This window comes from Ranitomeya variabilis, chromosome 4 (assembly GCF_051348905.1).
Source record: "Ranitomeya variabilis isolate aRanVar5 chromosome 4, aRanVar5.hap1, whole genome shotgun sequence".
NCBI classification, from domain to species: domain Eukaryota; kingdom Metazoa; phylum Chordata; class Amphibia; order Anura; family Dendrobatidae; genus Ranitomeya; species Ranitomeya variabilis.
Genome location: NC_135235.1, coordinates 273,295,824 through 273,312,082, shown reverse-complemented (window position 1 = coordinate 273,312,082; position 16,259 = coordinate 273,295,824). Strand labels below are relative to the sequence as shown.

Below are 16,259 nucleotides of genomic sequence, written 5' to 3'. Positions count from 1 at the left end.
AATTAACACATTTGCCATCAACAAAATGGCTGCTATTAGAATTAGCACATGGCCCATCCACAAAATGGCTGCTGCCATCAGAATCAGCACTTTTGCCATCCACAAAATGGCTGCTGCCAGCATTAACACATTTGCCAACCACAAAATGGCTGCTATTACAATTAACACATTTGCCATCAACAAAATGTCTGCTATTAGAATTAGCACATGGCCCATCCACAAAATGGCTGCTGCCATCAGAATAAGCACTTTTGCCATCCACAAAATGGCTGCTGCCAGCATTAACACATTTGCCAACCACAAAATGGCTGCTATTACAATTAACACATTTGCCATCAACAAAATGTCTGCTATTAGAATTAGCACATGGCCCATCCACAAAATGGCTGCTGCCATCAGAATAAGCACTTTTGCCATCCACAAAATGGCTGCTGCCAGCATTAACACATTTGCCAACCACAAAATGGCTGCTATTACAATTAACACATTTGCCATCAACAAAATGTCTGCTATTAGAATTAGCACATGGCCCATCCACAAAATGGCTGCTGCCATCAGAATAAGCACATGGCCCATCCACAAAATGGCTGCTGCCATCAGAATAAGCACATGGCCCTGGGCCACCATTATACGGTGGTGGCCACTCACAGGATATATTTTTGTAATACACATAACTCAAAACTCTACCCTTTTTATTCCTTTCCTCTTCTACCCAATTTTCTCTATACAGACTTTCAGAGACTCTTTCCCCTGCCCCAGCAGTAGACAACAATCCATTATCTTCTAGGATGCCTCTTTTTTTTTTTCTAAGACAATCTTCCACTCCAGGGGCTGTAACCTCCCCCCTTCTGGCATTCCACACAACTTCCACTATTATACACGAGTCTAACTTGCCATCTGAATTTGGCTTAATGCAGTTCGGCCGTATTGGCACTAATTTCTCCATCTTTCTATAGATATACAGTATATATATATCTATCAAGATAACAAACACCAAACAAACAATTAGATGAGATGGGGGAGATGACTCAAACCTGAGATTCTAAAGGGAACTGAGTCTGCAGCACTCAGTTCCTATTCCTTCTTGTCACGTGGTCCCTGTCTGACTTCCGTGTTCCGTACTTTACAAACCAATTATTCCCTACTTAATCAAATTGCTCCCTAACTTACCAGTCCCTGTGCAGAGTCAATTCACTCGATGTCACAAGGCAAAACTATAAATTTAATTGGCTCGAACTGAGTCATCTCACTCCAAGTTTAACGGGCCGCTACACAATTTATTAGGCACCGAACTGAGTCATCTCACTCCAAGTTTAACGGGCCCCTCCTAGGCCGAGTCAATTCACTCAAGGTCCTAGTCTCTCCTATACAGAACTGAAAATCGTATCACAGGCGACAACCGTGTACTGTACCACAGACAAAATTTTTTTTTTTTTTCCAAAACACTTGCTTTTCTTTTCTAACACTTGCTTTTCTTTTCTAACACTTGCTTTTCTTTTCTAACGCATGCTTTTCTTTTCTAACGCTTGCTTTTCTTTTCTAACGCTTGCTTTTCTTTTCTAACACTTGCTTTTCTTTTCTAACACTTGCTTTTCTTTTCTAACACTTGCTTTTCTTTTCTAACGCTTGCTTTTCTTTTCTAACGCTTGCTTTTCTTTTCTAACACTTGCTTTTCTTTTCTAACGCTTGCTTTTCTTTTCTAACGCTTGCTTTTCTTTTCTAATGCTTGCTTTTCTTTTCTAACACTTGCTTTTCTTTTCTAACGCTTGCTTTTCTTTTCTAACGCTTGCTTTTCTTTTCTACCAGTCATCTCCCCTCTTCACAATACGTAACAGGCAGTAGACAACTAAAACATGTGACGGTTCTTGCAATTAAATGACCAGCAGCAGAGAGACCCTTCTGCTGTCTTACAGATACCAAGAAAGCCAGATACGGTCAGGCAATCTGCACAGGATACCCCGAAGGACACAGGTAAAGACTACAGATTATAAAAAAATCAGCAGACTTACCATGTTCTGATAAGGAGGTGATCAGTCTCCAGGTTCGGGGTATTCAGCGCATCCTGCTGTTCCACTAGCCGGTCCTCAGGGTTCAGGGCTCTTCCTCTGCTGGCCCCAGGTTGGGCGGCCAAATATGTTGGGTTGAACAATTAATAAAATGTTCACTTCACTTCAGTTGCCTACTCCTGGCCTAATGGATATTGATCAGGTGTGCACCAAAAGAAATAAACATATGACAACACACAGTCAGATGTAAACTCTCCTTGATCAATCTATGGCTCAGCTCCAAAGGGGGACTTTATTAGTCAGAACACAAGTTTATATATTTCCTGTAAGGGGGCTCGGTTAGCTCTAAAATGGGAGTGATCAGATGAATTCCATTGGTTAGTGGGTTGGGCAATGAGCAAGTCCATGGGCGGATCCATGAGGTCATGAGGGTGGGTTGGTCCATGAGGTCATCAGAGTGGGCGTCACTGTGGGTGGATCATGAGGTCATCAGGGTGGGCGTCATCTTGGATACCAGCACATGGCATGCTGATACAGGAAATGGCAGCCATCTTTAGTGTCTCACTTTGATCTGAGAAAACTTACGTAAAGTTAGCAATACACATTATGGGTCACTTCACTCAACCTCTTATGTCTTGAGGTTAATTAAGTATTTGATCTTATGGCTCTCCTCAACAACATGACCCCTTAGCTTCTCCATAATTTCTTTCAGCTATCACTTTACAAGGTATAACACAATCCATCTGGAGGATCTATCATGGCCAGTATAAAAGCCAAAACAAGGAATGCAGCAGCAATTATGGGGCAAATCAGAGTAGGAAGAAAATGTCACTCGTTAAGATAGGGAGAGAAAGTGATAAAACATTGATGAAACTGTACAGTACAGCAATGAATAACAACTACCAACCATGTACCCATAGCCATATATGTTAAAGTCAATGTGACTAAGAATGTGATTGTGTTAAAGATTTTGAAGGGGGGTGGATACCAACCTAGAAGACTTGAAGTAGGCCATTTGAAGTACTTCTAATTTAGAAATCAAAATTTAATGTAGCTTAAATGTAATTCCAAATACCCGCTAAGCCACTATTCTCCTGACTATTAGGCCATACCAGGGTGCCTTTTTAGAAACACAAAATGATGCATGGCATTGCAAGTTGAGTGTGTGGTGTAAGGAGCAGGACTGATCTGAGTGAGTTTAGAAGCTATGTAGCTATACCAGGTACTATCGTACTAACAAAACGAAAACTTATTCTACTTGTTTTATTTCAAAGAATAGACAAAGAAATTCACATACAAAATTGATCCGCTACATAACTGATGCAAAGAGGAGAAGAGGGGCACATTATGGGTTCCATTATGTGTCAGTTTTTAGAATAACAATAAAAAAGGTCTGCATGCTGCTCTTTTTCTTCTCTTCTAAAAACAACACAAACAGAATCCAGATGGACCCCAAATAATCACTGCCTCCCACTTCAGTTTGCATTTGGTTCATAATTGATCTGCACATTAAATCCATTTGTCGGTTCCTCTGGATCAATGAGTTTCTCTACCTACAACCTTAAAATCTATGAAACAGAACAGGCAAAAATAATGTGCAAATGGAAATGTTCACAGAGCCTAAAAGTACTATCACCAAATGTTACAGGATAAAATCCAGTATTCCAAGACCAATATTATCTATATTTATAATTGTCTAAGGGGTACTTCCGTCTTTCTGTCTGCAACTTCCGTCACGGAAATCCCGTGTCGCTGATTGGTCCCGCCAGCTGCCTGTCATGGCTGCCGCGACCAATCAGCGACGGGCACAGTCCGATTAGTCCCTCCCTACTCCCCTACAGTCAGTGCCCGGCGCCCGCATGCTCCCCTCCAGTCACCGCAGTCAGTGCCCGGCGCCCGCATGCTCCCCTCCAGTCACCGCAGTCAGTGCCCGGCGCCCGCATGCTCCCCTCCAGTCACCGCTTTTAAAAATAAATTTAAAAAAAACCTGCTATACTCACCCTCCATAGTCCGCCGAGCCGCGGGCGGCCTCCGCCATCTTCCGTTCCCAGAGATGCATTGCGAAATTACCCAGAAGACTTAGCGGTCTCGCGAGACCTCTAAGTCATCTGGGTAATTTTGCAATGCATCCTGGGAACGGAAGATGGCGGCAGCCGCGCGCTCATCGCCTGCGCCACAGCTTCGCTGGATTGGATCCCGGCAGGTGAGTATATAACTATTTTTTATTTTAATTATTTGTTTTAACAGGGATATGGTGCCCACACTGCTATATACTACGTGGGCTGTGTAATATACCGCATGGCTGCTATATACTACCTGGCCAGTGTTAGATGCTATGTGGGCTGTGTTATGTTCTGCGTGGGCTGTGCTATATATTACGTGGCCAGTGTTAAATACTGCATGGGCTGTGTAATATATGGCGTGGCTGCTATATACTACATGTGTTGTGCTATATATTACGTGGCCAGTGTTATATACTGCGTGGGCTGTGTTATATACTGCATGGGCTGTGTTATATATTACGTGGCCAGCATTATATACTGCGTGGGCTGTGTAACATACCGCGTGGCTGCTATATACTACCTGGCCAGTGTTATATACTGCGTGGCCTGTGTTATATACTACCTGGCCAGTGTTATATACTGCGTGTGCTGTGCTATATATTACGTGGCCAGTGTTATATACTGGGTGGCCTGTGTTATATATTACGTGGCCAGTGTTATATACTGCGTGGGCTGTGTAATATATGGCGTGGCTGCTATATACTACCTGGCCAGTGTTATATACTACATGTGTTGTGCTATATATTACGTGGCCAGTGTTATATACTGCGTGGGCTGTGTTATATACTGCATGGGCTGTGTTATATATTACGTGGCCAGCGTTATATACTGCGTGGGCTGTGTAACATACCGCGTGGCTGCTATATACTACCTGGCCAGTGTTATATACTGCGTGGCCTGTGTTATATACTACCTGGCCAGTGTTATATACTGCGTGTGCTGTGCTATATATTACGTGGCCAGTGTTATATACTGGGTGGCCTGTGTTATATATTACGTGGCCAGTGTTATATACTGCGTGGCCTGTGTTATATACTACGTCACCTGTGTTATATACTGAGTGGCTGCTATATACTGCGTGGGCTGTGTTATATAGTACGTGGGCTGTGTTATATACTGTTTGGGCTGTGTTATATACTGCGTGCCACTGTTATATATTTCATGGCCTGTATTAACGCATCGGGTATTCTACAATATGTATATATGTTTGTATATAGCAGCCACATAGTATATAGCACAGGCCACGTAGTATTTGTCTGCTATATACTACATGGCTCCTATATACTACATGGCCTGTGCTATATACTATGTGGCTGCTATATACATACATACGTATTCTAGAATACCCGATGCGTTAGAATCGGGCCACCATCTAGTCAGTAATAACACTGCATAAGGGTAAATACTATTTTACTGGTCATTGCCAAACGCGACTGTACCATGACCAATGTTACAAAGAACGAGGATTCCAGCATCAGGATCTTCATTAAAAGCTTAATCTATTAGATAAGCAATGAACCCTGATCACATAACTGGTTTATATAGACTAAACTATTGCTTCAGACACTACATACGTATATAAAAAAACTTTTTTTAATTCTTCCTTAAGTAAAGAGATTTCAGTCAAATCAAAATGTATTAAATTGGCCAACTTAGAAGCTTATAATAATTACTAGTAATAATGTACATAAAATATATTGCATGTCTTCTCTAGAAAAGTCCAAAGGCGACAGATGCAAATTCCAGAAGATGTTAATGCTTCTCGTTACTCTTGGATTCCTCATCGTGACAGCGGTGGGAGTTTACATCTTAGGTATCGTACAGAGATTTCTAATTCCTTTTGACTTGGCTAATTCTACATTAAAGGAACATTAACTCTACCTGGGGCTTATAGCAACGACACAGAAGTATAAAAGCTCCTAGAGATTCTCACATCTGTTCATATGTGACATAAAGTGCCAGTCATGGAGATAGACTTCCATAGACTTCTTAGTCCCATGGAAAGACTCTACAGTAAGCCTTCACACTGTGCTGTATCTCCATAATTGAATACAGCAATGAATACAGCATAGCAGTGCATGTACGGCTATCAATTCATTCATACTGGGTGCATCGGAGAGTCCCCAGTGATCAACAATTTACCACCTATGCGGTAGATAGATGATAACTTGCTAAGTTGTAAATAACCTCTAAGGCGCTTTGTCCTATGTTCGTTGGTCTCGTCGGGGCTTACGTCCGATCAACCTTCAAACCATTGACAATAGTGGTGCCAACAGGGTCAACGTGTGCCGTGTTGTGCATTATTTTTGAGCATCTATGCCTATTGGAGGCTGACACTTAGATCCAGTCTACTAGGTCTGAGTGTCCTCCTCCAGTAGGCATACTCGCCCAAAAATGATGCACATCAGAGCACTCATTGACTCAGTCAGAACCACTAAGGTCAATGGCCCTGTCTGTGCAAACATTTGAAACCAGTTTTGTAAGGGATTCAGACATAAACACTGATGGGACCACTGAACATGGTGAAGAACACAATGTGAAAGGAGCCTTTAAAGGAAACCTGATCATAGATTCATACTGCCTGAACTATGGACATCATTCATCAGAGTTCAGCTCCATTGTTGCAGTCATACATGTCTCACTCTGAAACTGTGCAGTATTTCAGAAAAATACTTTTAATAGGCCGACTGGGGACCATGCAACTGTCCAAGAGGCCAATCCCCGCAGCTTCTCTTATCCTCTAGATTGTATACACACTCATAGGGAGAGAACTGTCAGTCAAGTACAGCGGGGAGAAGCAGCAGGGGACATGCCTCTAGGACTAGTCATCCTAGTCCCATTGTTCCCTACTTGCAAAGTATGTTTTGTCTGAAAAGTCAAAGCATCTCAAGGGAAAACCTACACAAATGGAAAACGTGACTCTGAATGTGTTGTATGTCCAGGACATGTCCCCGCCATATCTGTTCTAATTAGCCCAGATCTCGATGTGACCGACAGTGCGCTGCCATTTCCAGAACGCACAGTCAGGATTCCTAAATTATTCATTTCTGCACAGAAAATAGTTGGCGTCAGAGCTCCAATGAGGGGTATTCCAGACCGAGCTGCATATGTGATGGCTCAAACCACCATAGTGAAAAAAACAAGTCGGCCCATTATACTGCTAATATCCTCCCTTTGCAACATATGAACATGCACTAACATTTTTGCAACTGAATTGCCGATTGGCCTTTTTTATTGCAAATTCGCCAAAAACTTCTCTTACTAAAGTAGTTTTAAATTCAGCTTCTATCCTCTTAGGTCTCATGACGGCTAATTATACAGAATCATCTATTTCTGCCAATATCTATACATTTAATTTAAAGACATGAGGAAACATCTAACAGGCCCCAGTTGACGGCTTGATGTAGCGCACTTAAACCAAATGACTAAAATGTGCAACTCTGCTAAAACGGCATGTAAAAAATAAATAAGGGAAAAGTGCAATTGCCAGCATCGAAAGACTCCTAGAAACTTGAGAACAAGAGAAGTTACTGCTAAATGTTTAAAAAAAAAAATCAAGGACCCCCTTTCTGCATGCAACGAGGACCCATTATATCCCTGTGTACGTGAAACCTAATCTGCTAATATATGGGTAAAGTAGTGGAGACCTGAATATACTCTTCGGTGGGGCAACTGCCTAAAGGGGGAAAAAGTCACAGATAAATGCAAAAAAATATTTCTGCAAATGTCCCGTAATTTGACATTTGTTTCAATAAAGGGATTTTCTCATCATCATCATCAATGGGCAAAGATCCAACGATTCATTAAGAAATGAATTAGTAGAGAAAATTACCGTAGATAAAGGGTTGTATTTCTGTGTCCTCTCTACATTTGGAAATCAACCACATATCTTCACAAACACATATGACATACTGTATACAAATAATGCAGAAATATATCTTTTTTTAAAAGACAAAATAACATTTCCCAAAATTCAGACTGTTAACAGCAACTGTCTACCTCTAAACTGTGCGTGTTGCAAACAATTTTACTAGTCAAATCTTACATCCGTATACATCACCTTAATATGATGCAATGCTGCAGGTGCTCGCTTTTGGGACATTCACCCTCCCAGTATTTTTGTATTACAGCCTTTTTGGAGAGGAAGTTGAATTTTTTTTTTTTCAAATTGATGTTTTGGGATTGTTTTAAATGGAACCTGTCACCCCGGTTTTTCATTCGGAGATAAAAATACCGCTACATAGGGCATGAGCTGTGCTTTACAAAAGTGTTTTTTTTCTACCCTGATTCCCCACCTAAGCTGCCGAAATTACTTACCAAAGTCGCCGTTTTCGCTTGTCAATCATGCTGGTCTGGTCATAGGGGCGTGGTGACAAAGCTGTTTCTTCCCCCAGATCTTGCTTAGGTTTCCGTTGGTGGCGTAGTGGTTTGCGACTGCGCAGGTGACGAAAAACAGCGCGCTCTGCGCTATATCCCTGATGATCGGTGGGGGCGGCCATCTTCCTGTGGCCGCACGTGCGCAGTTGCAGCGCTCTGCTGCCCGGGGCTTCAGGAAAATGACCGCGGGCTGCCACGCGTGCGCAGATGGAGATCGCGGCGGCCATTTTCCTGAAGCCGAGATGCGAACTCTGCTTCAGGAAAATGGCCGCTGCGATCCCCATCTGTGCACGCGCGGCATCCCGCGGCCATTTTCCTGAAGCCCCGGGCAGCAGAGCGCTCCAACTGCGCACGCGCGGCCACAGGAAGATGGCCGCCCCCACCGATCACCAGGGATATAGCGCAGAGCGCGCTGTTTTTCGTCACCTGCGCAGTCGCAAACCACTACGCCACCAACGGAAACCTAAGCAAGATCTGGGGGAAGAAACAGCTTTGTCACCACGCCCCTATGACCAGACCAGCATGATTGACAAGCGAAAACGGCGACTTTGGTAAGTAATTTCGGCACCTTAGGTGGGGAATCAGGGTAGAAAAAAAACACTTTTGTAAAGCACAGCTCATGCCCTATGTAGCGGTATTTTTATCTCCGAGTGAAAAACCGGGGTGACAGGTTCCCTTTAATGAAGACATTTATATGTGCATGCCTGTTTTTGTACCCCTGATTTTTTAGACGAATTTGACAACCATACATACTTTACGAAGCATTTCTTGTTATGTTTTTTTATGGCAAGAGTTGAATAACTGGGGATGAAAATATTGAGAAAATGTTATAGTGTTGTACAAAATGGTTAAAGGAAAAGTGGCAATGACAAAGGAAAAAAAGCATAAAACTGCTAAGAATGTGGGAGCTGCCAGAGGCAGCAGAAGCACCACCGCGACCTCCGGCACCAGCTGTCCGGGCAGTAGCATTACTAAATACAAGTCATAATTGGTCTCCTTTGCCTCTGGCAAGTGGGGTGGAAGTGGAGGGTGTTATGGAATATGTGGCACATCACCGGTCTCAGACACAACTGAGCGATGTTACTCCTCATAGCGACATTGTCAGTTTAAGTCAGTGTTTTACGCAGAATGGCCTGATCATAAATGACTAAGATGGATAATTTGTGGACCTTTTTCAATTTATTCATTTTTGTTAAAGTCTATTACCGTTTACATCTATGGTAAGGTCACTTTGACCTAAGTAAGGCTGTGTTTGGGTTAAAGGGAGTCTGTCAGCAGATTTTTGCTATGTAATCTGAGGACTTCATAAAGTAGGGGTTAAAACACAAGTTCAACAATATGTCACATGTCAAGCTGTGTGCTGTTGTTTACTAAGACTGAAAGTTTTATCACCTGGCATTTATCATTGCTTGGACTAGTTGGCGTGAGGGCTCTTGTCTGACTTCGCTCCCTACTGTGATAGACAGCTTACAATCTATAAGGGCGGGGCAGCTTTGGTGTGGGCGGGGATAGCTGTGGTGTGAGCGTGGCAGCTTTCTCAGCTGTGCTGCATTGCTAAATCTAAAAACTCTGATTGTGTCAAAACCGCTGCACCCAGCAAACTAAGTAATGCATCATTGGATTCAGAGTTTCTTTGTCTACATCATGCTGCTGTCAGATGAGATAGCAAAAACCTGTAGACCGATTCCCTTTAAACAGCTTAAAATCGATTGGACACAGTCTTAGTAGACAACAAGGTGTTGAACACATATTTTCATGGAACTTGGAGACTTTGGAATATTCTTGGCGAGTCGTTTTTTTCCAAAATCCATTGATCCTAGAGTATTCGGTTTTCAAAAGATTCAATGCGAAAACAATACTTTCTAATATAAGATACTGATTTAATATGATGGGTAATTCACCTTCATTTATGCGAATGGCCAAGAAAATGCATCATTCGTTTTTGTCATATGCAGTTCTTAGACAGCGCCGCAGCCTTTAGCAAAACATCCCGCAAAGATCTAGCAGCCCTACACGCCGCGCTGCTGGGAGAATGGGTATATTCCTAATTAGCTCTTTAGTAAATGATTTATTACGTATCATTTATAAGCATTTTAATAGCCAAAAGATAACCTTCATTAGGTTCCCACTTACAGATGAAAAGATGTGATATATAATTCATGCAAATGAATGGAGAGATGGATTTCTGTTTGCATTAGATTGTGTTACAGGATTATACCGGCATTAATATGTTACACGGCCTTGAACGGGACTTTGTGAAGCATGAACAGTTCCTACGTTTTACAAAGTTTAGAAGGTGATTCCACTGCTATGTAAATGCGATTTACTGGGTCATGGGCTTGATATTCTGCTAGACAGGTATTAATGTTACAATAATGGGGCTGTAGGAATTATGCCCAAACATGTGCTTAAAACTCCATCACAAATCCTCTGTCTGCTCTCTCAGATATTACGTAACGATAATGAAATGCTGCAAAGTCAATAGAAGTAAAACCACTAAGATTTCAAAGAAAGGAAAAAGACCGCATCCAGAAAAGTCCCACAACCACCATCTGTGGATGTCAGTTACTCACCTGTCACGTTTCCTTAGCCATGAGCATCTGTGTGGCCCTATCTATTCTCCTGTGCGTTGACCACTTGGATCAATTAAATCTGCCTCATAAGGCAGGATACGGCCTGAGTATTCAGGTAGTTGGACTTCTTCAAGCTACATTGTACAACCCCAGTTCTGCCACACCAGTTCCTCAATTCTGAGTCAGCTCTGCTATATCACTGTGCCAGCTCTGCTGCACTGATCCTTATATGTAAACTCGGCTCTGCTGCACCAGTTGCAGAACATTGAGTCAACTCTGCTACATCTCTGAACAAGATCTACTATAATTAACTCACATTACAAACTTTCTGAGATCTGGTTGTAATAGAAGTGCACAATATGGCAATACCGCCAGAGAAATAACAGAGCTCATCTGGGGGAGTTGTGTAAGGACACAACACCTCTAAGAGCCTTAGAATGCGGGGCCCTGTGGCTGGGGGAGACAATCTTCCAGACAGCAAATCACTTCAGTGGAGAAATCACAGTCCCTGTGGGAATGCAAAATCAGCTATGGTATGAAATTAAAGTTTTTATTCAACCAACGCATTTCAGCAATGGACTGGTGCTTTTTCAAAGTAAAAATATTGTTTTTTTTCACCTTGACAAAGGCACCAGTCTGGCTAAGAAATGCGTTGGTTGAATAAAATCTTTAATTTTATACCATCATGCACCTTACAAACGTGGGTCTGCTATACATATTCCTCTTTACTGAATTTAGTGCATCACTATTCAAGCTCTGCTACTGTTGTGCCAGTTCTGCTACTCCAGATATTGCTTCTCCAGTCTTGCCAAATCGGCTAACATTATTCCAACTACATTGCTTGACTGCACCAGTGCTACCTGTCCGCGCTGCATTAGAAAGTCCTATCTGGACCAAGGACTTCTAGGATGTAAGTCTATGAGAGCCAGAAAGAAGTTCATGCAGACTTACAGTGGGTACGGAAAGTATTCAGTCCCCATTAAATTTTTCACTCTTTGTTTCATTGCAGCCATTTGGTAAATTCAAAAAAGGTCCATTTTTTTTCTCATTAAGGTACACTCTGCACCCCATCTTGGCTGAAAAAAACAGAAATGTAGAAATTTTTGCATATTAAAAAAGAAAAACTGAAATATCACATGGTCATAAGTATTCAGACCCTTTGTTCAGACACCCATATTTAGGTCACATGCTGTCCATTTCCTTCTGATCCTCCTTGAGATGGTTCTACTCCTTCACTGGAGTCCAGCTGTGTTTAATTAAACTGACAGGACTTGATTTGGAAAGGCACACACCTGTCTATATAAGACCTCAGCGCTCACAGTGCATGTCAGACCAAATGAGAATCATGAGGTCAAAGGAACTGGCCAAGGAGCTCAGAGACAGAATTGTGGCAAGGCACAGATCTGGCCAAGGTTTCAACAGAATTTCTGCAATACTCTTGGTTCCCAATAGCACAGTGGCCTCCATAATCCTTAAATGGAAGAAGTTTGGGACCACCAGAAGTCTTCCTAGACCTGGCCATCCAGCTAAACTGAGCTGGATGGAACTGGGAGAACTGGGAGAAGAGCCTTGGTGAGAGAGGTAAAGAAGAACCCCAAGATCACTGTGGCTGAGCTCCAGAGATGCAGTAAGGAGATGGGAGAAAGTTCCACAAAGTCAACTATCACTGTAGCCCTCCACCAGTCGGGCCTTTATAGCAGAGTGGCCCGATGGAAGCCTCTCCTCAGTGCAAGACATATGAAATCCCACAAAGAGTTTGCTAAGAAACACATTAAGGACTCCCATACTATGAGAAATAAGATTCTCTGCTCTGATGAGACGAAGATAGAACTTTTTGGTGATAATTCTAAGCGGTATGTATAGAGAAAACCAGGCACTGCTCATCACCTGCCCAATACAATCCCAACAGTGAAACATGGTGGTGGCAGCATCATGCTATAGGTGTGTTTTTCAGCTGCAGGGACAGGACGACTGGTTGTCATTGAAGGAACTATGAATGCGGCCAAGTACAGAGATATCCTGGATGAAAACCTCTTCCAGAGCGCTCTGGACCTCAGACTTGGCCGAAGGTTCACCTTCCAACAAGACAATGACCCTAAGCACACAGCTAAAATAACAAAGGAGCGGCTTCAGAACAACTCTGTGACCATTCTTGACTGGCCCAGACAGAGCCCTGACCTAAGTCCAATTGAGCATCTCTGGAGAGACCTGAAAATGACGTCCACCAACGTTCACCATCCAACCTGATGGAACTGGAGAGGATCTGCAAGGAAGAATGGCAGATGATCCTCAAATCCTGGGGTGAAAAACTTGTTGCATTATTCCCAAGAACACTCGTGGCTGTACTAGCTCAAAAGGTGCTTCTACTCAGTACTGAGCAAAGGGTCTGAATACTTATGACCATGAAATATTTCTGTTTTTCCTTTTTAATAAATTTGCAAAAATTTATACATTTCTATTTTTGTTTTCAGTCAAGATGGGGTGCAGAGTGTACATTAATGAGAAAAAAAGGAACTTTTTTGAATTTACCAAATGGCTGCAATGAAACATTTAAAGGGGCCTGAATACTTTCTGTACCCACTGTACATAGAAAAGTGACCTCTGGCTCATTCGGCAAACACCATAGCAATCCGGCAGGTCACAAACAGCTGGAGACCGACCGGAGTGGCACTGGTAGAAGGTGAAAATGGTGGCACTTAATTATAAGACTAGGGGCAGGGAACTTGGATTACAAGCACCACTCCGGTGCTGCAATAAAAACGCTGGACTGATGACGTAAAATTTTATACCCTTTGCCTACAATAATTTCCGTGTTGCACTGTCTATGGCTGGCTGCAGATTGAGTTATCTGAGAATCCGCCAGTCGGTCCGCTATGATGGTCTAACGGAGAAAGTTTGTAACTCTTTTATCTGTCTTGCTCTGAGTACCTTTCAGATGATATGTGACAACAGATCACATCAAAGTTGAATGTGCAGAGAAACAAAAAGTCAATAAAAGAAAAATAGTGCAAAATTACTAAAAGCTGACTTACAAAAATTAGATTTAGCCCCACATACAGGAATTTAAGTAATAAAATACAAGATTTGTCCCGAAAGTGGACAACCCCTTAAAGATATAGTCTTGAATTCTTATATGGCCAAAATTGCAAAGTGCTTGTAAAACTCTTCTTCATTCTCAAGAATAGAGGGATTTTTATTTCTATTGTGAACGGCTCCAGCCCAAGTTGTGGCCACCCTGCAGTCCAGAGTGGCTGGGCACAGTAGGAAATGAGTGCGCACCACTTGCGAGCTCTATACTTCAGCGCCTACAAATGCCGCTCTGTAGCCAGCCACTTCCCTGAGTCCAGTCAGCTTCAGTTTCCCTGTGCTTTTCCCTCGCTGCAGGGGTAAAGGTACATCTTCTTGCAGCATGGCGGACCAGTCAGTTCTGACCTGCGGTATGACCATGCTGCTGGTCAAAACTGTTAATCTTCAGGAGCGCAACACCCCCAAACACCAGGAAGACGGGAGGCCGAGGAGCTGTGTGTGCCTGAAGAAAAGAAGATGGGAAAACCTTTTATACTGTTTAAAATGTTGTAATGAATTGGCTGGAGGGAATGCCCATCTTAAAACATAGACCTATCAGAATGTATGATCCATTGGGTCTTTTCCCTAAGACCCCATTGATCACCCAAACATATGCCCAAAATCTTTTCCTGCTCATCGGACTTGTAGGTATTCGGTTTGCTCGGTCTTCAGCTGGAAATTTATCATTTACGGCAATGAGACTCTAATACAAGTGTCTACCATAATATTGTACTTTACGGGAAATGTACAACATCAGGAAATACAGAAGGGGTCACAGGACTTAGTGTCATGTCAGAAGATGATTTAAGGTGAACCTTCCCTTTATGTGTGACATTATGTAATTCCTTGTAAGAAAAGGATTTCATCATTCTGGTTTTTGACTCTTTCCAGCGCAGTACTTCATGGCGCCTCTTGTTTATCAAGGCTCTGTACCGCTGCAAGATGCTGACGTGAGCTCTTCATGTAACGACACTGACAATGAAGTCACTACTGTGCCACGAAGAAAAGGTTTGGAATGTTTTTCTTATTTTTATATCACTATCCACAAAAAAAACTAACATTTTGTACTTTTCATACTGGCCATTGCTGCACACATGATCGTTTATATTTTTCGTTGCTCATATTTTAGCTTTGCTTTGTAGGCTGGGAAAGAGTCATCAGAGTCATCTCATTATTATTAAATAGGATGGTAAGGTAAAAGCGGTATTTGTCTGGTAAAAACAAGTTATCCTCTGTATAGGTGATAACATATAGATCGATAGGGGTCTGATCGCTTTCATCCACAAACTTGGAAATGTTTGTACCCGACAGGACACTTTTTTTTATCCCCTATAGAATGGAGCATTAGGTCTGATGTCTGACCGCGGCTCCATTCATTCTATACGGGGAAGCCCCATAGAGAATGAAGTGGTGGTCGAGCATGTGCACTACAGCTGCATTTTAACAGGGAAAAAGTGTCCCATTCTACCAATCCCAGTAGTTCGGACCTCCACACTTCAATAAGTTATTACTAGAAAACCCCTTTAAGGCTTAGACAAGGCAGAATAACAACACTATACGGTAAATCCATAGGTAAGGCTATGCTGAACGATGGTTTAGCCGGCAGCCATCTCTCACAACTCTCCCATCCACCGGAGCGTTCAGACAACACTTATCTGTTAGAGAACAAAAGGATCATCAGCTCGAAATTAGAAATACCAAATCCTTCGGGAAGAAAGTCAGGAGGCCCCAATGTACATTAGACTGTCGTCCGAGCTGTCAGTGTCGGTGGGCTCCATCATCGTTACTCTAATGTGTATGGGGGTCTTAACAGGGCATATCAAAGCCCCATTCTCGGGTTCACTGGGGGTCCCATTGGTGGACTCCCAGCTATCCTATCAGCAGTTGTCACCTTTCCTATGGATGAGGGATTACTTGCCCAGTTCGGACAACCTCTTAAAGGAAGTGCATGTCTTCAGTATGGACAACCCAGGGGAAAATGTTGATGGAAGCTATAGACTGTATGTAAATCACTACAGGTTAAAAATTGGGGAAGGGCAATAAAGTCAATGCGTCCTACAGTGACTACAGTCATATATATTGTAGTAACATAGTAAGATATTGTGTACTGTTATGTAATTGTGTACGTGCCGCTCACTTTGTTACCAGATTCAGGCTTGGCTTTTATCGCGGTG

At 42.5% G+C, this 16,259-nt stretch overlaps 1 protein-coding gene across 1 annotated transcript in view; it reads left to right on the top strand.

The window, feature by feature from the left end:
* The window catches only part of LOC143767835 (uncharacterized), a 30,288-nt gene extending 15,145 nt beyond the window's left edge, over positions 1-15,143 (top strand). Inside the window, exons 3-4 of the mRNA XM_077256356.1 lie at positions 5,784-5,882; positions 14,977-15,143. Coding sequence (XP_077112471.1) covers positions 5,784-5,882; positions 14,977-15,143 — 266 coding nt within the window. The remainder of the gene's footprint in view (positions 1-5,783; positions 5,883-14,976) is intronic.
* Positions 15,144-16,259: the final 1,116 nt, after the last annotated feature.